At 41.8% G+C, this 26,285-nt stretch overlaps 2 protein-coding genes across 2 annotated transcripts; one reads left to right on the forward strand and one right to left on the reverse strand.

Annotated features, from left to right (window-relative positions):
* Positions 1–762: 762 nt before the first annotated feature.
* LOC147235905 (long-chain fatty acid transport protein 2-like) lies at positions 763–11,864 on the reverse strand. Its single transcript, XM_086140022.1, has 10 exons — positions 11,343–11,864; positions 10,053–10,262; positions 9,824–9,982; positions 9,065–9,189; positions 5,339–5,533; positions 3,941–4,031; positions 3,652–3,850; positions 2,314–2,411; positions 2,102–2,232; positions 763–1,809 (listed from the first exon to the last, which is right to left on the reverse strand). The coding sequence occupies exons 1-10, from the start codon at positions 11,818–11,820 to the stop codon at positions 1,633–1,635; spliced, it is 1,863 nt and encodes a 620-aa protein (XP_085996148.1). The 5' UTR covers positions 11,821–11,864; the 3' UTR covers positions 763–1,632.
* Positions 11,865–15,875: 4,011 nt separating this feature from the next.
* Positions 15,876–19,735, forward strand: gatm (glycine amidinotransferase (L-arginine:glycine amidinotransferase)). Its single transcript, XM_086140033.1, has 9 exons — positions 15,876–16,017; positions 16,646–16,864; positions 16,953–17,148; positions 17,227–17,417; positions 17,512–17,649; positions 18,558–18,722; positions 18,827–18,890; positions 18,966–19,082; positions 19,155–19,735. Exons 1-9 carry the CDS (start codon positions 15,949–15,951, stop codon positions 19,265–19,267), a joined length of 1,272 nt encoding a protein of 423 aa, XP_085996159.1. The 5' UTR covers positions 15,876–15,948; the 3' UTR covers positions 19,268–19,735.
* The last annotated feature ends 6,550 nt before the right edge of the window (positions 19,736–26,285 follow it).

Consider the following 26,285-nt stretch of genomic DNA (forward strand, 5'->3'; position numbering starts at 1 on the left):
AAAAAAAAATCAAAAACAAACTGATATGACAGTGCCTTGGCACTCAGAGGGCTTTACTTCGAAAACCAAAACAGAATGATTAAAATCTGATGTCTGCTCTTCAATAGACGAGAGTACATTTAGTTCTCGCCTGTCACTCACTGGGTCTCCACTGTGATCCACAGCGAGTCAGGTCAGGGTGTGTCGGCGTGGGATGAAAACCTGATATATGGACTGGTATCAACTGATATCATCATCAAGAGAATAGCGTCTCTGTGGATTCAGAAAAATGCAAAACTACAGCTGCCTGCAGGGTGAATGAATGAATGGCTGCAGAGGTCGCTGTATGTGGGATTGCCAGACGGGACAATGAACGAATGTGAAACTGCCTGTAACATAAACCGCAAAATCCCCATACAAACGGGTTGGTTTCAATGATGTAAATGTGCACGGATACATACTGTCTTTAAGTTGCACGAAATATATTATGAACTACTTGAATGTTGAAACACAAATTAAGTTGTTATATTTGTGACACTGCTTCAAGTAATTTACCTATTTTGAAAGTACTGGCAAAGCTTGCAAGGTGTCTTTTTTTAATCAAACCTTCAGCTGTAAAATAATACATTTAATGATAGGTTACTTAATACTACTATGGGTTTTAAAGTGTGTAAAATGTGTGTATTTGTCGCCGCCTTTTGGCCATTTCATGTTCTGCACATTTTAAGCAGCATTGACAGGGCAGAAATCAGCAGTTCAACCACAGGCGAGTACTTGGGCTGACCTGAATTATCACTTTATTTTCTTAACAAGAATATTTTGTAGATATTGCCAAAGAAAATGCTTTTTTAAAAAATACATATTTGGACATTTTAAAAGTTCTTAAACTGGTATAACAACACAGACGGCAAATGAATAGCCATAAAATATGTTGGATTTAAACAAAAAGCATTGCGAATGTCTTGTCACACACACACACACACACACACACACACACACACACACACACACACACACACATACACACACACACACACACACACACATCTGCAACTGCATTTCCACAACTATAGGAATGCGTTTATTTTAAGTGCTGAGACCTGTTTATTTCATATTTACTGTTGGGTATTTTCCTTGTATTCTTTTAAACGAACACTTAATTCACACTAATTTCTTGTTGAATTAATTTCTAACAGATTCCTAATAATAATAATAATACTTTCTGGCAGATTTTTAGGTAATTCCTTCTTCTGATTTTTTTCCCATGATTTTGACTTTTGCAAATTTAGTGGTTTTCTGTTCTTATTCTCAAGTTGTTGACCCTTGATTTTTCCAGCAGAAAACATACATTTCAAGAAAAAAAGACCAAGATTTTTACCGGCACGGTCGGATACACGCAGTCAAAATATACATTACAATTTTCAACATACAATAAATCCACTAAATGGTTAAGAGTAAGTCAATGTTTGCATTATAACTATATATTAATCAGCCGGGGTGCAAAACCTTTCCTTCCTTACGACTGCGTTTAGGAATGTGTGTGTTTCTGCTGGGAAATGACGTGAGCGTGAGCTAAACACGTCCGCTCGGTCCCTTAGCGGCGTCTACGTCACTTGAAGTTCAAACTGCACGCGCAGCACAGCCGGCTGGAGCTTACAGTCTGACAGTTCCAGATACGACGGCGTCGTAGATCTCGGCCGTGAGCGGCACGTAGCGTTTCTCATCGTCGTCCAGGATGTAGAGCGGGTCCCGGATACGTCCCGGATCGAAACCCTCCTCCACCAGCTTCGCTTTCAGTTGCTTGAAAGTCGCGGTGACTTGCATTGCATTCTTGATGTAAAACAAAAACAGAAATAAATCATTCGCCAAACACGCTGTTTTTCTATTCCAGTGTTTCCCAGCCTTTTTTGAGCCACGGTGCATATTCGATATTAGAAAAGATTCAAAGTGTTCGGTTGCTGCATGCTGCCCATATAGATGGACGTACAAAGACATAATTTGCATTCAGTAAATAATTTTTGGGCCAATCATGTGAAAGTAGGCATTTTTCCACGTCACACAAATATTTGGCGGCACGGCGGCTGGGAAACAAATGCGAACGGAGGCTGCAAAATGAATTTACCTGAATCCTCATGAAGCGCGGCCGGGCGTACGACGGCAGGTAGCTGGTGACGTGATCGTGCATTCGCTTTCCATCGAACCGGGCGCCTTCCTTCACCGTAACGGCCGCCATTCCAATCCGGCCCTCGTGCCCTGCGGAACGCCATCAGACATCGTTTCTTTTATTTTAAGCGCGGCGTGATTATGCATGCGAATCGAGTGTCCGTCCATCACCTGGCACTCGGACACCATAAACGTTGGCTTCTCCGAGGACGTCGCTGATGGTCAAGATGTCGGCGACTTCGGTCGTGGCCACGTTTTCACCTTTCCACCTGAAAAAATAAAAGACATTGGGGTTTTTGACGACTGGCAGCAGGCAGGGGAGGGGGGAAAACACTGCATGACGGTGAGTCAGGGCGTGAGGGGGGAGGCCTGATGGCCTTTTCTGCTTCTGCACAACCACACTGACAGAATCCATGTAAACGTCCCTTCCCGAACATATGAATGAATGAGTGAATGGTTGTATGTCTTTAGATGAATATACATCACTGACATGTGAATGAATGAGTGGATGGCTGAGTGTCTATATACCATAAAAATGAATGAATAAGAATAAGAATAACTTTATATATCTCGAAGGAAATTGCTGTGCCAGAGTTTCCAGTAAAACATAACAATAATAAATAATAGTAGGAAATGAGTAGAAAATGAGTGAGTGAGTAGCTGTATGTCTCTATATGACATGTAAATGAATGAATGAATGAATGAGTGAATGGCTGTATGTCTTTAGATGAGTGTATATCGCTGACATGTGAATGAATGAGTGAATAGCTGACTCTATATGATATGTAAACGAATGAATGAATGAATTAATGGCTGTATGTCTCTATATAACATGTAAATGAATGAATGAGTGAATGGCTGTTTGTCTGTATATGACATGTAAATGAACGAATGGCTGTGGGTCTTTATATGACATGCAAATGACCGAACGAATGAGTGAACGGTTGTATGTAACTATATGACATGTAAATGAATGAATAGCTGTTTTTCTATTTGATGTGTAAATGAATGAGTGAATGGCTTTTTGTCTATATGAAATGTAAATGAATGAATGAGTGAATGGCTGTTTGACTATGTGATATGTAAATGAATGAATGAATGAGTGAATGACTGTCTTTATAGGACATGTAAATGATTGAACACTGTATTTCGCTATATGACGTAAATGAATGAATGAGTGAATGGTTTTATGTCTATACGAAATGTAAATGAATGAATGAATGAGCAGGCAAATGGCGGTGTGTCTCTATATGATATGTGAATGAATGAATGAGTGAATAGCTGTGTGTCTCTATATGACGTGAATGAGTGAATGGTTGTACGTCTTCATATTTGTTCAGGGTGAATCTCGCGTCTCTTCCAATAACAGCTGGAATAGGCAGGATAAGTGGATATTGAAAGAATTGTTTTCTTAAACCACTGGATTAAACAGTAATCACATCACCCAGTCAAAAAACCTGCGAAAAATAAAAACAAGCTGTCAAAATAAAATCCCGGCAGGCCGGTTACCTGAAGGTGTCACCAACACGATCCTGAAAGTAGATGTAATTATCTGTGTCGATCCTCATCAGGTCCCCGCTGTTGAAATAAAGGTCTCCCTTTCTGAAAACGTCACGGAGCCTTTTTCTCTCGGTCTGCTCCTCGTTCTGGGCGTAGCCGACGAACGGAGCGATGTCGGTGATCTTTGACACCAGCAGGCCCGTCTCACCTTCAACAAAGAGAGCGGCGTGAAAAAAAAAAAAACACCTCCGCGGGCAGTTAGAACACGCCGACGGCGTCTTTTCCCCCCCACGCTCACCTTTGGGCGCCTCCACGCAGAGGCCGCCGGCGTCTCGAACCGGCTCGTCACACTCCGTGTCGTACTTAATGAGGGAGTACGGAAACAGTTTCTACCGGGGGAAGAACATCGGTGGAGTTTTAATATCAGCAATGGGATAGAAGCAGCGACAAATACCTTGTGTAGATATTCATAAATATTCCCAGTCATATATAGCTAAGGCTAAGTAACATTGGAAAACACACACACACAATATCCATGTTTTTGCAAACGTCTGAATTATCAATACATTCATTTATTTTGCTTGTATTCACGTCTTTGCACTTCATATTTGCACCCAACTGTCCATTTAACTGAACTCTTTATTCAGCTATGACAGTCTCCACTTTTAATACCTGCATACGCATGTTATCAACTCGCACAGCCCGTGAACGCAACTGTTTACATTTTTATTTGCTCACATTTCAGTTTGCGCAACCTGCACATCCTATCAATACTGTTTACATTTGATAATAATAATATGTTTTATTAAAAGTGACTTACTCGACACTCAAGGATACTGTGCATATAGATATACAGGACTGTCTCAGAAAATTAGAATATCGTGATAAAGTTCTTTATCTTCTGTAATGCAATTACAAAAACAAAAATTACTTTTTCATGATATTCTAATATTTTGGAATATGATTTTTGAGTTTTCTTAAGATGCAAGCCATAATCAGCAATATTAAAATGATAAAAGGCATGCAATATTTCAGTTAATTTGTAATGAATCCAGAATTTATGACATTTTTGGTTTTGTAATTGCATTACAGAAGATAAAGAACTTTATCACAATATTCTAATTTTCTGAGACAGTCCTCTACACAAAACATGGAAAATAAAAACAATAAATGTGACAAAGAAAAAAAAAATCTGCATACTTTATATCGCATTGAAATAATTTGCTTATTATTAATTGTGTTTTTTTTTTGCTTACTATAACAAATTTCATTGTACAGGAAAATCCACAATAAACACTCTGAATCTTGAATTTCCCAAATTTTAGATTCTACTTTTCCTGCATTTTTAAAAGGGCGATTGATAGTTTTACTCAAACCCCAAATTTAGAAACAATTTCTGGTACGTATTTAATTCGAAGTAAAAAAAATAAAAATTCTGTGTAAATATCTCATGTTGCAACATGGACACCTGTGGCCTATATATTATTTACTTTTAGTTGGTGCGGCTTATATTCAGGTGCGCTGAATAGTCCAGAAATTACATTATATATATTTTTTTTGAGAATCCTCGTTTGATATCAGCTTTGCACATTAGGTGTGCAAAACAGAATTTCTTGGATACAATGTGATTTTCCTCATCCAATTCTTTGACCGTCTCCTCGTTGGTGCAACTGCGAAGCGTTTTGCCGTCTCGCACCTTGTGCAGGAGGTTGACCCGGCCGATGGCGCCGATCTTCCCGGTGTAGTTGACGAACCCCACGTTTCCCTCCGTGGATGCGTAGAACTCTCGGACCTGAATGTCGCCAAAGCGACGAAGGAACTCCCGCCAGATCTCTGCTCGGACGCCGTTGCCGATGGCCAGCCTCACTTTGTGGTCCTTGTCATTATCCCTCTGCATTTGGGGAAAAAAAAATTATAATCAAGAGTTTTGAATAAAGACGGTGGTCGACGTGGGATCTGAGTCACAACCAGTTGGTTGTTTTTCTAAAATGCATTTTTTTAACGTAAAAAGAAAAAAACAAAAACATTTTTGTTAGCAAGTTGTGATGCAAGCTTTCTTCAGAGTGATTATCACCTTTTATAGATTATAAATCTACCCATAATCAAGACCTGGGAATTTTTCAGCCCGCGGGCCACATCCGGCCTGTTTTGCTTTTTTAAACTATTTTCTTTGAATATTTTTACAAGTAATTTCAATCAATATGGAGACGCCTTATTTTTTCTTTTTGTTTAATTTTGTGTGGATGATTTCATACAAAATAATATCAGTACATTTATATGATCATTACTGATTTTAAAGTAAAAATAAAGTGTCAAAAAATGTAAATATTTCAATTGCAATTTTTATTTTGTTAAATTTACATGATACCCAGTTGGCCTGCCCATAAAAATTGAATAGGAAATGTGGCCCGCCAGTCAAAATAATTGCCCACCCCTGCAGTAATGTACCATATTTTCCAAACCTTTGAGCACATCCGAATATCGGCTAAAAATATATATGTGTACATATATAGGCCGAAAAACATTTTTTTCTTTTTTTATTTTTAATCAAATACACACCAGTAACTTCCACAAATATGTAATGGAAATGCTTTTTTTGCCCCCAAACAGTGCCTGTAACAGAGCTGATGAAAAAGATTAATAATAAATAAAACATTTTCCATCCCTGCTTTGTTTCCCTCTAGCTGATCGCTATTTTTGCGCACTAAAACCATTAAAGCTGTTTTCTTCAACGTCGGAATTGAACGGCCTCAGAATTTCCAGATCATTTATTTGGTCCGACGTGACGAGGCCAAATGTATTAGTGTCATGAAACTTGTTAGCCCCCCCCAAAAAAATCCATAAATTAGCTGCATCATTGTTTAAGCAGCAGTGTTCAAAGAGTGTGAAAAAGTAGCAGCTTACAGTCCGGAAATAACACTAAAGTTCTTTTTTCTTCGCTAAATGCTGGTAACGTTGAACGAGCGAATCGGGATTCGTTACGTTTCATAATCCCGCCAAAGTGAACGCTCGTTTCAGATTTCAAGGCAATACTGACAATTACTGCGAAACTGGATTTACAAAAAAAAAAAAAAATTAAAAAAAAGGAAAGTGACCCCGAAGCCTTAACCTCTGCCACAGTGACAGAGGTGGATACGGTTGCCGAGTTATTTGATCCCATCTTCCCAAGTAAAGGCCAGCATCTATTCCGAGAGGCGACCAGATACAGACAAACCAACTACACCGAGTGACACAGGGTCACGACGTAAATTGAGACCGTGCTACATGTGATGCAAGAAGATCCTATGAATGGTCACATGTGTGAGGGGAGTATTTCCACGGTTTATTCCGAAAGGCCGCAGACGCAGCTCAAAAGGCACCACGTGACTTAAGCGGGGTATTTCCAACACGGGCGCCGACGTTCGAAGCGGTAACTTTTAAAAATGGCGCCTACAGGGAAGACGCACGGAGGCCGGAACCCGATAGTCGAGATTTAACGATTTCTATCTTGGTAACGGCGAGCCAGCTGTGGCTCCGCTGCGGGGACACACACACACACACACACACACACACACACACACACACACACACGAAACGTACAGATTTGGAAAGTCGTCTCATGCAGGCATCCTGCTTCAGCCGGATGATCTGCATCTGCAGCTGTCCGGAGCTGGGGTTTAATATTTATTCTGTCTCAGCACATAGGAGTAGAAATCTCACGTGTAAATGTAAAGACTCGCTCAAACAAATCAGTTTTATTATTATTTATTATAATTATTATTTATATTATTTAAAATTCATGGGGAGTAGAAGCAAAATTGGAGTATTGTATTTTTTTATTTTATTTTGGTAATTTAAATTCTGGCCCTGAAATGAAAGACAAGCCAGGTTGTGACCTTTCAAAACTGTCTCACTGGTTTTCAGGACACTCCTCGCTGACCTTATCTGTCACTTCACCCGTGCCATTTTTCCACGGTTTCTATAGAAACCGAGCCAGCGGAGACGACCAACGCTTAACTTTACAAAATAAATTAACGTCCAGCGGGCGACACGGTGGACGGCGGAGGTTCGCGCTTCAACCTCACGGCAAGAAGGTCCCCGGTCGGCTTCCCACGTCTCCGCGTTTTTCTAGTATCTGCGAGAACTGCGCGTTCTCCGGTTTCCTCCCACAGTGCAAAGACATCGCAGGGGGTTTATTGGAGATCCTAAATTGTCCTGACAGGTGAATGGTTACATTTCTCCATATGTGAACCCGCCTCTCGCCCATCACAGCTCGGACAGGCTACAGCAAAACAATTTAGGGTCGCCGGTGAACATGTTAACTGTTTTTGATCGCGGAGGGGATCCTGGGGAGAACCCACTTTAAAAAAAAATGGATTATAAAAATATATAGGATAATATAAAAATAATGTGTTTTTTTTTTTTTGTTGCATATTATCTGGCTTTACTGTGGACAGCAAATTAGGGATTTCATTGTACAGGGAAACATGTTTCCAGATTGTATTTATCACAACAAACACTAAAAAGTTCCCAAATTTTAAATTCTATTTTCACTATAGAAAGCAAATTTCAAACTTCAATGTCAAGGCACATTTCTAGACTGGAAAATATCACAATAAACACTATGAATATTGAATTTCCAAAATAGATTCTATTTTCCCTGCATTTTTAAAAAGACAATTTACAGCTTTTCTCAAACTCTAATTTTAGATATTGATTTTTTTCTTAAATATCCCAGTTAAAGATCATTATTTCACCCAATACATTAGGTGTGTTTCATTGACGTATTCTTCTGATAAATCTCCAATGTAAATAAATGCAGCCACAACACAGCATGTTTTTGGAGGACCCTGGAGAACCCGGGAGAACCCATATTTAAAAAATGGGTTATAAAAAAATGCTTATTTTTGATTTTTTTTTTTTTTTTTGCTTATTACCTAGCTTCACTTTGGGCAGCAAAATTATGAAGTCCATTGTACAGGGAAGCACATTTCCAGACTGGAAAATATCCCAATAAACACTTTGAATCTTGAATTTCCCAAATTTTAAATTCAATTTTTCACTTTGGAAAGCAAATTTCAAATTTCATTGTGAAGGGAAACACATTTCCAGACTGGAAAATATCCCAATAAGAACTTTCAATTTTCCAAATTTTAGATTCAATTTCCCCTGCATTTCTTAAAAGGCGATTTATAGTTTATCTCAATCCCCAATTTTATATTTATATTTTTCTTAAAAATCCCAATTTGAGACCAGTATTTCACCCAATACATTAGGTGTGTTTCATTGACGTATTCTTCTGATAAATCTCAATGTAAATAAATGCAGCCACAACACAGCGTGCTTTTGGAGGAACATGGAGAACCTGGGGAGAACCCACTTTTTTAAAAAAAATCTTCACGGTCATTCTGAACTTGCACGAAGAGGGCGTTTGCGTACGGACCTTTGGGGTGCTGCACAGGTAGCGCATCACCTCCCCGATGTACTGGACCACGGTCACATTGTGTTCCCTGCAGTCGTCCCAGAACTTAGAGGCGGAAAACTTCCTCTTCAAAATAATGGTGGACCCTGAGAAGAGCCACAATAAACAAACAAATCAATAAATATGTAAATAAAAAAAAATATTAAAAAAAAACAAAACTTCACAATATATGACAAAAAATGTTAAATGAAGAAGAAGTTTTAATGGTTTTATCTTGAACACACACACAGAAAAAAATTTAAAAAATTCCTTTTACTATTATACTACTCACTTTAAGGCTCCACGTTTATCATTTTAAAATGCATTTATTTATATGCGTTTTGGGAAATCATGATAATTGTATTGCCACGCGGTAATGTTAGCCGTTGATCCATTACCAAATTTCGATGACGTAAAACACGTGTACTTGTTTTTCATTATTACTTAACCGTACGTGCAAAGTGGGGTTTTACCAGTCATACTAGCGGTGTTCAATCTGGCCTATTTAAGGAAAAAAATAAACAAATAGAAATTAGAGCTAATCCCGTCTTGGTAGAACCGGTCTGTTCAGACAGGGGAGGGGGATTACGGCTGACAAAAGCCTCATTCTTTCAGTTTTCCAGGGGCTCGGAGGGGAATAAGCCGACCCGCGAGCAGGACCCGAGGTGTTTGTATCATCGGCCGGCCCGCAAAACAATGCGTTGTCATTTTCCAGAAAAGACGATTTAATAGACGTCTTACCCGTCTCAATGGAGCCGATGAAGCCGACGATGAACCCGGCCGTGTGGTACAGAGGCAGGTTGAGGTAGATGACGTCTCCCGACGACACGCCGTTGGACGAGAGAACTGCCAGCGCCTTCAGGAGGCGGTTCTGATTCACCACCGCCGCCTTGGGAAGGCCTGAAAACAAGGCGGGAACACTATAAAACAAATACATGGAGATATATCCACAAAAAGGGCTTCCCGCTACCTGTAGTTCCCGAGGTGTAGATGTAAACCGCCGGGCTTTTGAACGTGACGTGCGACCTGAGGGAGCGGGGGAGCGCCGCGTCCGACGCCCGGTCCACTTTATCGGAGAAACTCTCCATCCCGGGCGTGTCGCAGCGCGGGGCCATCAGGAGGACGGTGACGCCTCGCTCGCTCAGCGAGGGCAGGACGTCCTCCACCGCCCCCTGCAGATCTGAGGGACGGATATTCATCAGACACGGCGGTTTAGACTGGAAAAAACGTGACATTTTTGTCGTTTTCACACATCAAAACACAAGTCGATAAATGGAAAAATACCCCGAATAAAGGCAAACGTCATCGGAGACACAATTTCACTACAAATAACAGCTGATTCGCGCGGTTATCAAATATATTGGTCAGCCGGTGTCACATGAGCCCTGGAGGCGTTTTATGTAAGGTTTGAAAAATGTTTTCCTGCAAGATGGTTGCATCGGGAACGTGTGCAGGAGAAAGATCGTCTCCGGCTGCAGGGCGCGCCGCCATCGTACGCGGGGCTTCGATCAGAAACGCGAATGAGATCGTCATTTTAACATTTCAGCGGTAATAAAAGAATTTTCGGAGTGCGGTTGTCTGCTGATGCCCTTGGGGGAAATCTGTATCATTTCCCCCACATACTCAAGCGAAATATTCCGATATTTTGAATATATAAACACAGACTAAATGAATATTAATCATAATTATATAAATAACACCTCCTGTTACAAAACACCTGAAAGTTTTTCTGTTATTTCTTTTTTACACTTCTTAATCTGTATGCGATGAACGTGGCGACGTCGAATCATAATTCATCTTTTCTTCAGCTTTTAGTGCATCTAGATTAGTTTTTACACCTTCTCGGGTCGGCGAATAACTCAAGAGAGGGTGTGACGGCAAGTTTTTCGGTTGCGTTTCACACAGATTATTGCATTTTCAAAACTGAAATTGATAAAAACCTATCGCGGTTCGACTGAGCGACCTGGCCGTTCGAAAACATTGAAGAATTTCTCACGGTTAATGGAAAAAAAAAAAAAAATCAGGTGTTTTGTGACAGGATGCATCAAAAATTTGATAAATATTCATTCGGTCTGTGCTTATATAATCAAAATATTTTCCTTTTTCAGAATATTAAACCTTTCACTTTAGTATTTAAGGCCAGTGAGAGCATCAGCTCTGCACGCCACTGGGCCCAGGTGACCCTGCAGGGCCCCAATGTCAATAACATCCTGCAGAAATGAGTGTGTGTGTGTGTTTGGGGATGGAGGAGGGGGGCTACCTGAGGCCACGATCAGCACCCTGGCCCTGCAGCAGTCGAAGCAGTGCAGCAGGGACCGGCTGCGGATGTTGGTGTTGAGAAAAGCCACCGGGCAGCCCAGTTTGGCCAGAGCCAGCCAGGCGAACAGGAAGGCCGGTTCGTTGCCCATGAGGAGCGCGACGGGGGCCCCTTCGGAGAACCCGGACTGGCCCCGCAGAGCCCGGGCCACCTTGTTGCTGCGCCTGTCCGCGTCCTCGTACGTGTACCGCTCCCCTTCGAACACGACGAACGGTCGGTCCGGATGCGACGCCGTCCGCTGCAGGAAGAGGTCCAGGACCAAGAACGGGGGCCTCCTCAGGCGCCGGGACGCGAAGCGCACCAAGATCCGCAGCAGATCCGCGTAGTAGCGCAGGTCCGCCCACAGGAGCGGCCGCAGGGTTCGGAGGGCGGCCGGCAGGACCAGCAGGGTCCAGCCGACCGACAAGACCCACAGCCACATGGTGCGTCCGGTCCAGAAGTCGGAGAAGCGCGCAAAAAAAAAAAGGGGGAGCTGCTGCTGCTGCTGCTGCTGCTGCAAACAGCGGGGAAAATGCGCTGAAAGGAGGGGGATTTGGTCCAAAGAGGCGGGGCATCCCACCCCGAGAAGGAGAACTTGGAAAACAAAAATAAATCCATGTGATCCGGTCAAAATGTAGGTACCGGAAGTCAGGGAGTTGACCACTTTTGTACACTTTGTTTATTATTGGGGGGAAATCTCTGCGTTTAACCCATCAGGGGTGCTTAGAGGTCAACAGCACTTCGGCAGAATCAGAGGGAATCCAACCGATGATGTTCGGTTTCGCTCGACGCCCCTTGCTGCAAAACTCCGAAACTGCAATTTTGGTTTCCGACCGCAAGGCCGAGACCTCCTTTTATTTGTAGGCCTTGTTTTCTGTCCACTAACCCCTCCAGCAGCCAGGTGGCGCTGTGTCAGAAAGGCGAACCCTCTGGAAAACCCTTCGCGGATGTGGGTCAGCATTGATTCGAAAGGTCCGGGTCATTTTCGAAAGCAGCTTTAAAGAAAACAAACATTAATGTGAGTCAATGTAAGTCACCAGAGAGGACGATTTATAATTGTTAAATATTCAGTTCTGCACGAAAGGAAATATCTGATCGGAGTCACGGCTGGTATCGTAGTAGTCTCATTTTATTTCATTTTACATCCAAGGGTTCTGTTTGATGAAATGCAAAAATCGATTTGGATGAAAACCCGCAAATCATCAACATCTCTAAACTATCCCGCCTTAATCAAATCAAGGATATGTTTACGTAACAGGTTCCCCTGTGACCTCTGATCGCAGTCACCTCTCGAACTAGTTCGGCTCCGTCTGCAGCCTCCAGCCCGTCTAGATGATCACATGTTCGCTTTCATTGATATTTATATTTATCGATATTGTCCTGGTTGCGCTGCGGTGACAACTAATCCCCTATGGGGGGATATCTTATTCCTGATCATTTCTTTAATTGCTGATCTGGATTTAACAATAAAATGTCCAAAGTGAGGGGTGTTTGGTGCCTGCGGGACCCCGGTGCCTTTAAAACAACATTCCTATATGTGTGTCATGGACCCTGAACTTTAGACCCGCTCTGACCCGACGTGAAACGCAAGCTGAAGATAGCGTCGCTTCGGGGAAGTCGACTAACCGCACCCGATCCTCGGACACGAAGACGGCGTTTTCAGTTTCGCCGAGTCGATAAATAAGTAAAAAAACTCACCGTGGATCAAACCGAGCAATCCGGGGCGACACAAAAGCCACCCTCCCAAAAAAAAAACATTTATGATTAAGACGAGAAATGCTGTTTGGTTCGCCGTCGCCTAGACGTCGGTGTGATGCCGATCCGATGCATCGGGTAATGTTCTGGTGGAAAAACCTCGCTGTTCCATTGGACACCCTGCATGCATTGTAGAGGGGAGTGGTTTGACGAAGTTGACATGGCGTCCAAATAACCAGATCTTTGGGTTGTTCTCGCAGGAAAAAGTCCAAAGCCCAAAGAGGTTTTAACGTCAAAGCGTTTTAACCTCAAAAGGACGACACATAAATGGTCATTGATGAGTACCCTATTTTGCAGACCATAAGGTGCACCTCATTATAAAGCCCAATATCAATGAGCGGGTCTATTTTCATATATAAGGCGCGCCTCATTATAAGGCGCATGATAAAACATATGGTATATAAAGCAAAACAAAACAGTCAAACTTTATTCAACTAGCAAACTCTAACAGGTGCCATTTTTGGGGGTCCTCAAACACAATATGCACAGTACAAACAGGTATTGGAAAAAGTGTGTTGTTCTCTGATTGGTTTATGGTTACTTGAAAGTAGAGCGATGTTGGAACAACGTCGTCCAGCTCTACATAATTAGTCATCTAACGAACGTGATATTCAACCAAGTACCAGGTGGGAACGGTCCGAAGCGGCTTGGTCGCTTACCAAAGTCACATTCAAACATTTTGACAGATGTTCAAGCGCAGTGTACTGAATCAAATTGGTCGGAGATCTTTAAGCACAACATAATATACCCATTTTGCTGTTTTTTGAGAAAACGTAAGGATTTTAAGTGCGCTTTAAGTGCGATTTTAAGTGCAAAAATTCCGGTACGTCTGTATCGTCATCCCTCAGGAGGAGAGCGATCAGTCCAACTCCTGCCACAGTGCCCTTTCTTCAATCTCCACGTTCATTGGTCCGCCGGTTCCTAACAAATCAGCGTTCAAGAGATACCGCTGTGAGAGACAATGCATCTGCGACCGCGTCAATGAAATGACGCGCGTGGTGAATTCCACGATAATGCCGCCAAAATTGGATTATAAACACGGGCCAAGACGTGATTTGATGTCTGAGATGTTTGATCAGCTGATGGGCAGCGTCAGCCTCCGACAGGACGTCAGAGTCGAGGAGAACGATTACTCAAACAGACGTCGCTTGATCATATCTCGTAACGGCTTTATCAGTCACCCGATAAGCTCAGTCTGGTGAACGCGAGGCCGTATTTCCACGGCCATGTCTGAGCAGCAGGCTTTTACACGTGAAAAGAAATGATGTCATTTCTAGATTCGCTTTTTTTTCTGCTAGCAGATAGTAAAAATTAACACTGCTCATCGCTATATGCCAAATGCTTAACAAATGGGTGAGCTTGTGTGAGACTGTTAGCAGAGGAACTTATCTCCCCCCCAACATCTTGGGGGTCGGACCCCCCGAGAGTCGATAATATTTCAATACGGCCCTTTTTTGCTGCAACGGATGACAATGTGAACGCTAAAGCGGGTTGCGAAACTCCTGTGAGCACAGTTCGTGCAGAGCATGTCGCGATACGACTCTCCGGTGGGCGTCTGTCGCTTCTGAGGGCAGGGCAATTTCAGGGTCACGTAGGTTGTGAAACTCTAGTGAGCACAGTTCATTTGGCGCTGAGACTTTTTTTTTCTTTATCACATTTTTTTTTCTTTCTTTTTACACATTTTTTGTCTTTTTTTTTCTTTTTCGCATTTTTTCCTTCTTTTTTGCAATCTTTTTCTTTTTTATCTTTTTTGCAATTTTTTTTCTTATTTTTTTCTTTTCACAATTTCGTCTTTCTTTTTCGCTATTTTGTCTTTTTTTTCTTTTTTGCCATTTTTCTTTTTTGCAATTTTTCTTTTTTTTTTCTTTTTCACATTTTTTTTCTTTCTTTTTTGCATTTTTTTCTTGTTTGCTTTTCTCTTTTGCATTTTTTTTCTTTCTCACAATTTTTTTTCTTTTCCCTTTATATATTTACAATTCAGTCTGGTTCGATTCCCAGCTTCGAAGTGTTGTTGAGCAAGACACTGAACCTGCAACTGCTCCCCTGGTGCTGACAGACGGCAGGCAGCTGCTCATGGTTCATCCATGCAGAGAAGGAATTTCCCACAAGTGATTAATAAATTATTGATTATTATTTCACTCGATGTATTGCAAATAAATAAATCCTGCAAAGGGTCTCAATAATCAATGTGTTAATCTGATTTTTTTTTTTTGAGTCACATTAGAGAGGCAAAAAAAACTCCCTGTTCTTCATTTTGGAAGTGGCTCCAACAGTCTCCCTTTTAATGCCTGAAGAATTTCCTGATGAAGGATTAATACATTATTAATTATTATTACCCCTGGTGTATTTCAAAAATAATAAAAAAATTAAATGAAAAATCACCCATGTGAAATATCACACATCATAAGGGTCTCAATAATTAATGTGTTAATCTGATTTTTTTTTTTTTTCAAGTCACATTAGAGAGTCAAAAAAAAACAAAAAACACCCTGTTCTTCATTTTGGAGGTGGCTCCAACAGTCTCCCTTTTAACACCCGGAGACCGAGTCGATAAGAATTTGCTGGCGTAAGGGATTGAGTTTCAAACGCCAACTTCTTTCTGTCTTTCTTTTCCTTTTTTTTTTTTTTTTTTTTCTAAGGTCACGTTGCCGCGCAACACAGAGGCGGCCCAATGGCCCCGGGGGCGCGCAAAAGCGCTCCTATAAATGCGGCTGACGCGCCGCGGAGCCGCTCTTCATCCCCCGTCTGCGAAACCCAGAAGAGGTGGATTCCACGCCGCTCGATCTCCCCTGACAGTCTTAAAGCCGGGTCGACGATGCTGAGAGTGAGGTGTCTGAGAGGAGGCAGCAGGGGGGCCGAAGCCGCCCATCTGATCGGAGCCATGGTTGGTATCGTGGTGGTCTGATTTTATTTTATTTTATTTTTATTTTATTTTATTTTATTTTTATTTTATTTTACATCCATAAATTACTCCATGAGGAAAAAAAAAGTGTAATATTGTAGAAAAAAAAAAATCAACACATGCAAATCAATAAAGAAAATTTGTTCACAAGTCCTTTTTTTTCCCCCCCAGTTGAATTGATGCATTGGTTTTTGGTGCTGATGAAGAGTGAAGCTACGTCATTCAAATCTGGATTTTTTTTTTTTTGTGTGTGTGTGTGTGGAAAAGTCAAATGAGAAAGAGTGTGTGTCTGCCTATGTGTGTGTGGCGGTTGGAGCGACAGCGGGCAGCTGTTGGGAACAGATGCACTCCCACACTCGGTGACACCGGAGCCCACCAGTGGGTTGGCGGGGTGGGGGTGGAGTGGGGGGGGGGGGGGGGCGCCGTCGCTCCTATCTGCTGCTGATAACGCCTCCTTACCACACGTGTACTTTGGCACCCAACCAATCTCCTTTCTCAGGGAATTCCAAGGACGTTCCTCCTTCTGATTCGGTCTCAGGACGACGGTGTGTGTTTTGCTTCTTGAATCTGACACATCGACCCCCCCCCCCCCCAAACCCTGTCTCTCCAGCTCGGCCGGGCGGTGACTGGCTGGCTGCAGAGGGGCTTCCAGAGCACCTCCAGCGCGGTGGCCGCCCAGGCCCGCGGCGCGGTTGAAGAGGAACACGTTACTGAGCCCCTGCAGCAGGAGTGTCCTGTCTGCAGCTACAACGAATGGGACCCTCTCGAGGAGGTGATCGTGGGGCGCGCCGAGAACGCCCGCGTGCCTCCCTTCACCGTGGAGGTGAAAGTAAGGTTTACCCGAGAGAAATATTTGCATGCGAGTTGAAACGGAGATGCGGGTTAACCTCTTTAAAATCACCGAAACGCGTCCGCAGGCCAACACCTATGAGAAGTACTGGTCCTTCTACCAGAAGCACGGGGGCCAACCTTTTCCCTCGGACCACTTGAAAAAAGCTGTTGCTGAGATCGAGGAAATGTGCAATATTCTCCGTCACGAGGGCGTCACCGTGAGAAGGCCCGAGCCCATCGATTGGTCCCTGGAGTACAAAACGCCTGACTTCCAGTCGTCAGGTACGCGGTCAAAACTGGACGGCGCGCTTGTATCTTTTACCCGCATCTTGTGCTCAATGTGTGCAAAATGTGTAACAGGTATGTACGCGGCCATGCCCAGGGACATCCTCATGGTGGTGGGGAACGAGATCATCGAGGCTCCCATGGCCTGGAGGGCTCGCTTCTTCGAGTACAGAGCCTACAGGCCTCTGATCAAGGAGTACTTCAGGAGAGGAGCCAAATGGACCACTGCCCCCAAACCCACCATGGCCGACGAGCTGTACGACCAGGTGGCCTTTTATCGCAGATCGTACCTCGGCTCAGGTAAACCTGAAATGGGGTCCGAGCTGAAGGCTGAGGGATTTTTCGTTCTGCTTTACTCAGGACTACCCCATCCGTACCGTGGAGGACCGACACAAGCTGGCCGCCCAGGGGAAGTTTGTCACCACGGAGCACGAGCCCTGCTTCGACGCTGCCGATTTCATCAGGGCCGGGAAAGACCTCTTCGTCCAGAGGAGTCAGGTAGAACCTGGGAGGTGTCATGGTATCAATAATGATAATAATAATAAAAATACTACTGCTACTACTAATAATAATAACAAGCAAACTGTCATTATAATAATCATAATTATAATTATAATTATTACGGCAATAATAGAAATACTGAAATAATAATAATAATTATTATTATTATTATCATTATTATTATTATTATTATTATTATTATTATAATAAAATCAAATTCCATCATAATAAAAATAAAAATAATTATTACAACAATAAAAATACTAATATAATGATAAAATAATAATAATAACAACAACAACAACTGCCATTATAATAAAAAGAACAATAATTATTACAGAAACAACAATGATAATAATAATAATAATAAAACCAACTACCATAACAGTAATTATTAGGGCAATAACAATAATACTGGTAAAATTAAATGTCCTGGCATCGCTAATAATGATAATAATAATAATGATAATAATAATAATAATACCAACTGCCATCATAATAATAGTAATTATTATGGCAATAATGAAATTACTTATAAAATAAAATGCCCTTGCATCAATAATGATAATAATGATAATAATAAAAACAGCAATAATAAAAATACCAACAAAATAATAACGATAATATACTGATTAAAAAACAATAACAGCGATAACAACAATAATAATAAAAGTAATTATAACAATGTTTGTTTGCATGATATGCTATATTAGAAATTAGCATGCACACATTGTGCACACATTATATTTATTAATGTGCACACTTTATATTTATTAAAAGTAAGGTCAGATCATTTTTCCAGAAATAGTCCACATATTGAATCTATAATAGCCAGTGCAGTAACGTAATAATCCCTAGACCTTCAGAGACGATCATCTGAGTCCGTCTCCCTCTTGCGTCTCCAGGTCACCAATTACATGGGAATTGAGTGGATGCGTCGCCACCTGGCGCCGGATTACAACATCCACATCATCTCCTTCAAGGACCCCAACCCCATGCACATCGACGCTACGTTTAACATCATCGGACCGGGGCTGGTCCTCTCCAACCCCGACCGTCCCTGTCGGCAGGTGAGACGCTCCGCATCTCTCCGAAGCCCCGGCGGCTCGAGCGTTGCTTCGCTCTTGTGGATTTATAACTCGACCTCGCTTGCGTTTCCTCCCCCTTTTCTCAGATTGACATGTTCGAGAAGGCCGGCTGGACCATCGTCAAACCCCCGACCCCCTTGATTCCTGACGGTACGTGTCTGAGCTGAACCAAAATGAACACATAATCGCCGGAATTAAACGACGTAAACACCCTTTTCTGCGCAGACCACCCGCTGTGGATGTCCTCCAAATGGCTCTCCATGAACGTCCTGATGTTGGACGAGAAACGCGTCATGGTCGAGTCCAACGAGACGACCATCCAGAAGATGTTCGAGAGCCTGGGTGAGTCTTCCGCACTTCATCCGCCACATCGTGGGCGACGTTGAGAACCAACTATTTCGTCTTCTACCGCAGGTATCAAGACCGTGAAGGTGAACATTCGCCACGCCAACTCCCTGGGCGGCGGTTTCCACTGCTGGACGACCGACGTCCGCCGCCGCGGTGCCCTGCAGTCCTACTTCCACTAGCCATGCCAGAAAAGGGGCAGTTTTTATTGAGCTTTTGAAAATGAACGTCCGATCGCGGGACTTCAGTCCCCACTGTGATCTTTATCGTCTGCTAGGTATCTTAGATAACCGACTCCGGCTAAAAGCGGGTCGGTTAAAAGCGGCGCAAAATGTCTTTCTTTCGCCGGTACATTTTGAATATTTTGCATGAGAGTCTGCGTTAAGTATTTTCTCCGGTCACGTACGGAGACGCCGACGTGGTAGCGGTTGGGGGTCACCGAGCCCCTCGTCCGAATTATATGAATTGTTTTAAGACGTTTCTGCGCATTACACTTTGCCTCGCAAGCGTGACGTACACTCACTGGCAACAACATCGACAACATCGCATTTTTCTTCCATCAATAATCTCAATATTAACTGCATTTCTGGCCTGGCTATTGCGAAAAAAGGACAAGGTACAGTTTCGGTATTTGAATGTCATCCATGTCGGGGCACGGACGGAGTGGAGATTTTGGGGGGGGGGGGGGAGAGGGGTGGGAAACCCTTGGAAAAACTCCCGAACCATTGCCCTACCTTTAGTTTTCAAAAGTATTTTTTATATTTGAATGATTGTATAAAAGTTCTTAGGTAGGTCATTAAACCATTTTAATTTGTTATTGTTGGTATATTATTTTGTAAAGATTTTATTTGATTGAAAAGGCAAAGTTATATTTATACTTTTCATACTTTTTATCAGATTTCCCAACAACTCATGTTTATATATAATATATATATATATAAAAATCTATATATAGTATATATACACCTCAGAGTGTGCTGTCCATGTCAGACATCGTATACCTGTTGCCTCTGCCGTTTTTCTTTCATTGCAAATCTGGGCCAGTAATGTGCTAGTCGTCATTCTCACTGAACTGCTCGGCTTTTTATTTGTTCGCAAAGCTAAAATGTCTTAATAAAGAGAATACGAACAAAAACGTGACGTTAACTGTGTTTACTGTGACGATATTGAGGGCTTCAGTTTGGGCCCTACTAAATACACATAAAAAAAAAATAAAATTAAGATAATAAAGGGAACACTAAAATAACGCATCCTGGATCTGAATGAATGAGATATTCTTATGAAATATTCTGTTCTTTAAATAGTTGAATGTGCTGACAACAAAATCACACAAAAATGATCAATAAGAATCAAAGTTATCTGCAGATATTAAAGCGTATATAAACCGTAAGCCGTATATAAACCATGGCCTTGAACCAGCTGCCAGAGTGTTGCAAAATGTATTATGATCTCGGCCGGCCTTGAATGCACGGCCTAATTTACATTACTGATTTTTCCATCAATTTGTGAGCAAACTTTTATTGATCTATTATCAACATCTTTTCATTTATCACCGGCCAAAGTTAAGCCTCTTCATCAAGAAGAACTTCAAACGGAAAAAAAACGCCATTATAAATTTCTTTTTAATCAGAGTTGACAAGGACATTTGTGGGGAAAAAAAGAGCCAAAGGTCAAGGAGACATCAAGTTCCAGGCTCACGTCAGTTACGTGACCCATAAAAATACGAGTTAAGAGTTTTTGTATCTTCGGTGAGTAATAATCAACTCTGAGTCAGTAAAAACAGCTGGAGGCGTGCACACACTTACATAACGAGGCTTCGACGACTCGACAAATATAACGGAGAAATAGTCATCGCGTGGATTTTTTGCAGCCGCACAAGAAGTTTACGCTGTTTAATTGAGAATTAATGCCGAATAAAAGGCATTACTTGGTATGCAAACCATTCCCACACACACAGACAATTTAAACAAACCTGCTCCAAAATGGTGACTTTTGCTGATCTTTATTTATTAATCGCTATTTTATTATTTATCTTTATTTCATAATATTTCATCAATATTCTGATTTTGCAATTAAGTAACATTTCACATTGATAGTTTTACTTTGCCACATGGTGTGTGCACTTTGTCCACCGTTGTTTGTAAATAAAAAAAAAATAAAAAAAAATTAGAAATATTTAAAAAAAAAAAAAAAAACTGTCAGATCGATGATAGAATTCCTGATATCGCCTCATTGAATTTTGGTAAAGTTGCACATACACACACACACACACACACACACCGTGACTGCTCAGACTCTGAAAATCGACACAAGCACGGCGTCTATTTAACAGCTTCACCTTTATCACAATGCGCCCCCACAATGCGCCACGAATGCTATCCGGTTACAGCACCGGCCTGCGAGAAGGCCCGGCCATCCTTTACTGACAAATGACGCTCCTCGCCGAAGGTCACCCTTCACCGGGATCGGGTCCCTTCGAGTTGAGGCGGCGGAGCTTCCTGTAATTTTCTCGCAGATGGATCGCCTATTTGTGCAGCTGCCTAATTGCAAAACACTGCAGCTGCCTCAGCGACTGTTTGCAAACAGAGGAACTGATTGGGATCCCATAATGATCGAGGGGAAACGGCAGCTCATCCAGGGCGACTCGCAATCTCGATTCCGGACGTCGTGGGAGATCTGCAGTGAGCTCGCACTGAGTATCCTGTTGTGAGGTCTGTGGAGGTTCTTCTTGTCGTTGCAACTGGAGTTGAATTTGAAGACATTTCACCCGTCATCCCAGAGGCTTCTTCAGTTCTAACAACTCGTGGGGAGTTTTTGAATTTATTACATATATCAGTTTAATTATAATATATGTGATAGATTTGGAAACTCCACACCTCTCAGATGTGGGGTGAAACATCTACAAGTGATGAAATTCAAGTCCAGTTGCCACGACAAGAAGATGTCGACAAGTATCCTATTGTTAGTGTCTCAGAAAGAAGAGTAACTATCTTCCATGAAGTTAAAACAGAGTAAATCATCAGAATAGGCGCACAGGGCCGGACTCGCACAACGTAGGGCCCCGGGGCTTGCACGTACGAAGGGCCCCTTGGTTTATTTTACACGTGAAGACTTGTTTAAATATCCAGGGCTTCTGCAACTAGCGATCAAACGGACCATCTGTGACGCGGCAACGCATCGATGCAGTGTGAGACGACCGGAAAAGGATTTCCGGTTATTTCGAAATGGATATTTAAACGACAGAGATGGACAAAAAAGTGACGTAGCGTCATGCTGCAGACAGGTGGTGCTCTCGGAGAAGAGTCCGCTGCAAATCAGGAAGCGCCGATGGGCGAAAAAAAAAACACGTGATACGGCAAATCCGGTCAAAATCAAGCGATGTGAGCCGGATTTGTAACATCACTAATTTATTAGCCAGTACCTCAACTTGGAAAATTAAAAAAAAAAAACTTGAATGCATTTGAAAAAAGTGATTATCATATTTTTTCATGCAAAATAACAGATATTATAAATTCCCTGGAGTATTTTCAAAGAGAACAAGCCCATATCTGACTAGCCAGGTGACGCAAATAACCCTTCTGTGAATATATAGAAAGAAAAATAATCCCAACTACAAATCAACAAATATTAAAAAAATTTAATACCTTTTTTATTAAAAATTAAAATATCTCATTGCAGGAAAAAAACAATCATATTCTTCTGTGCAGAAGTCTGAATATCAAATTTTTTGAATCTGCTCCTACATGTGTCTATTAAGGTCTTTTTTATTAAAAAATGATCAAACCGTGAATCCTAGTCCGCCATCCTCATCCAGCAGGGGCCGCAGGAGGAGGAAATGAAAGGTATTTCACACGTGAGCTTTAATTTACCATGAATGAGGCCTTCGTAAACGCGTGCGTGTACGTTGCAAAACACGAACATCCGGCTCAAATAAAAAAGTCATGCACCAATGAATCTCGGAAAAGAAAAACCTGACAGCAGCTGAACAATCTGTGCTCTTTTTGACACGTTAGCGCCCTTCAGTGGCAGATATTGCGGGTTCGGGTTCGCTCGAATGCAAAGAATCGCACAAAAGGAACTATTAAGATGAGGAACTATTGAGCTCTGTTTTAACCGTGATTGGATAAAGACACACTTTATTCTCCCCTCTGCAGGGATTAGACTGAGATGACATGAATCTAAAAATTTTTAATCTTTAAAAATGTCATGTCGAACCCACGGACGAGGCGATGACAAATTCGCCGTGAATTCTGGACTATAAGCCGCGACAACTTAAACAATGACGCGTCTGATTTATAGTATTATTTTGGGGCTAACGTGCTTCATGACACCAAAATATTTGCGTTCGTCACATCGGACCAGTGAAATTAACGTTAAATTTCGAGGCCGGTAACGGTTTTAGTGCACTGGAGGAAGACCAAGATATCGAATCAGCTGGAGGAGGACAAAGCAGGGATAGAAAATGGATGGATTTTTCCTTGTGCTATTATTAATCTTTTTCATCAACTGTGTTACAGGCACTGTTTGGGGAAAAAAAAAGCATTTCAAGTACATATTTGTTACTGGTATGCATTTCATTAAAAGTGAAAAAAAGAAAAAAAAAAAACAGTTTCTGTGCAAATATCTTATGTTGCAATATGGACACCTGCGGCTTATAGACAAGTATACGTACGCATATTTATTCATTTATTTTTAGCCGGTGCGCTCAATAGCCCAGAAAAAAATACGATATATAAGGATTATTTCAGGAAAAAGTGGTTAGTAAAACTACATGGAAGCCCAGCTGCCGCAACAATTTGAACAATAAACCTTCCATTGATACATATATATATAAAGAAAAACAGTAAGAATAGCAACAACAGAGTTTCAAGTAAAACATAACAATAATACATGATAGTAGGATAAAAAAAAAAAAAAAACAACAAATCAATGAATATCCAAAAATTTCCGTAAAGAATTATTCCATTTTGTCGGAGAACCAACATTCGAGAAAAGAAATATAAACCCCTGAAAATAACACAGAGAAAATCCTCTCCATATGAAGCGGACTGTGACAAAAATGGCTGTAACTTATTTTATGACTTTATCTTCTTATTAAAGTATTTATGTGATTTACCGTAATCTGGGCGGCTCACTTCATCTTCACCCGACAGCCCAAAGAAGAGTCCTTCGGTTCACTGAAGACTAAATTGTCCGCAGGTGTGAATGGGATGGCGAACGCTGTGATTGACAGGTCACCGATTAAGCTCCGCCTCTCGTCCGCACCGATTGGCTCCAGCCCGGACCCTGTGAACACAATAAACAGCATGCGAAATATAAATGAATACCGCATCCTGACAAATCTGTCTAGTTTCGATATTTTCAATATTCCTCGCTGAAAAAAATGCTTTTGTTATTTTTGCCGTATTTTAATCAAACTATGCTTTGATAGAACAGAACAGAACGTCACACCTGTCTGTCCCACCTGTGTTTTTATGCAAAAAGAATGTGCAGGAATGCTTCTCGCGAGTTGAGGGAAAGTGCAGGGTTTCTAACCCCGATCGGGTGACGACCCGCGTTGTCTCTGTTTACCGGAATGCCGAGGAATTCTTTTCCTTTACAGTAGCCAACGTGCTTTATTTGCGCAATGTGGCGGCGGTGGGTTTCTCGAGGGGGGAGGAGGGGGTTCTGGTGAACCCTGCTCTAAAGGACCACCAACATTCTGTGCAGACGCTTGTTTGCTGTGGACCAACGGAGAAACGAGAGGGTCGGTTTTAGCAGCGGCGTGCAAAGACTGCAGATGGCAGTGCAGGGATAGTGTTTTTTGGGAGTGAAGTCGCAGGGATTTGAAAAAAAAAAGTCCCTGGATAAATCCACATCCACCCCGCTGCTGCCGCTGTCAGTGAGACTGACAAGTCCACTTTAAGTTTTCTACCGTTCCCAAACCTGCGGACACGGCTCGTGTGATTTTTGGCCCGACCGCCGCTGTTTTTCTCCGCGCCCACGACCGAAAGCTGGAAGTCTGGATCGGCAGAGGCCTCGCCGATACCGTATTGAGAAGTTTAAAGTCTCGGCACGTTGCCTCTTTCTTTACTTCTTCATCCAAAAACATGTTTTTTCCGCCGGACTCTCGCTCATTTCATGCAAAACCACTGCTTATACTGCAAATAGCGGCTGCTTATACTGCAAATACTGACTGATCCGCATTGTCGGGCATGCAGGCGGCTCTCACATCGGTTCAAGCAGCATAGATATTACCAAAGATCTGGACTTTGCTGTGAGGTATTCAGACAGTGCTATATTCCGCCCCGCATTGTTTCTTTGGCCCATAATCCCGACTAATTTGGATGCAAAGTGTGACACCCGGTGGGGGGGGTCTCACATTTTTTAGGTGGCGACCCGCCAAAATAAAGGCGCCAGCAACTCACGACCCCCTGAGATACTGCAAACAAACACGGAGGTAACTCAGAATATTCAATTTTACTCTTTTAGCCAGAAAATACTTAAAAAAAAAACTGCAATTCCAGGGGGTTTACTTTTTAATTCCTGATGAATTTCCTGCCGCCTTTGCATTTGATGGCGGCCGATTTTTAACAAATCAGCAAACTGAGGAAAAGCCTTTTTTTCTTTTTCAGATGAATATTCACGAGTCACAATATCAGCTTGAAAAGCGACCCGTCCCTGCGAGATGTTTATTTGACTTTAAAAACATTTACTTTATCGTGCTAGGATAACCTAGTAAGATGGAAACTTATCTATTTATTTATATATTCCTGTATTTTGGTAAATATGGACAGACTTTTTTTAAGATTATACTTTACGCTTTTACACTCCAGTTTAGTTTTTTTTTTTTTTTTTTTTTTTTTATCTTTATTTATATTCTTATTTTTATTTTATTTTATATTTTTTGCTTTTATTTTTGGCCTTGTCCTCGTATGTCCCGATCATGAGATCATGAAAGTACATCTCATCTCAAGAGCCAAAACACAATAAACACCCATCTTTACTTTAAAATTCAATTCCATCATGCATACATGGCAACAAAAAAATCTAAAATAAGAAGATAAAATAGACAACAGGTTAAAAAACAAAGATCCGGTTTTGACTTATTCGGTGTTGGCAAAGAAGAGTAAACAGGGTAGTAGTAGTTGTAATAGTAGTTCTTCTCCACACTGGCACGTGTGAACCACAATAGGATTTTTTTTTTTTACTGCAGTGATT

Source organism: Fistularia commersonii, chromosome 3 (assembly GCF_037954325.1).
Source record: "Fistularia commersonii isolate RoL2024-O1a breed Wild chromosome 3, RoL_Fcom_v1.0, whole genome shotgun sequence".
NCBI classification, from domain to species: Eukaryota; Metazoa; Chordata; class Actinopteri; order Syngnathiformes; family Fistulariidae; genus Fistularia; species Fistularia commersonii.

What these genes read in the sequence shown, in the direction of transcription:
- LOC147235905 (XM_086140022.1), bottom strand. Translation starts at nt 11,820, where the DNA reads ATGTGGCTGTGGGTCTTGTCGGTCGGCTGGACCCTGCTGGTCCTGCCG. An exon ending in ACCTGTGCAGCACCCCAAAG is followed by an intron (nt 5,534 to 9,064) that starts GTCCGTACGCAA and finishes CCCCAAATGCAG; the next exon opens with AGGGATAATGACAAGGACCA. An exon ending in GGGTCAACCTCCTGCACAAG is followed by an intron (nt 4,032 to 5,338) that starts GTGCGAGACGGC and finishes TTCCCCCGGTAG; the next exon opens with AAACTGTTTCCGTACTCCCT.
- gatm (XM_086140033.1), top strand. Translation starts at nt 15,949, where the DNA reads ATGCTGAGAGTGAGGTGTCTGAGAGGAGGCAGCAGGGGGGCCGAAGCC. An exon ending in GACCCCCTTGATTCCTGACG is followed by an intron (nt 18,891 to 18,965) that starts GTACGTGTCTGA and finishes TTTTCTGCGCAG; the next exon opens with ACCACCCGCTGTGGATGTCC. An exon ending in GAAGATGTTCGAGAGCCTGG is followed by an intron (nt 19,083 to 19,154) that starts GTGAGTCTTCCG and finishes CTTCTACCGCAG; the next exon opens with GTATCAAGACCGTGAAGGTG.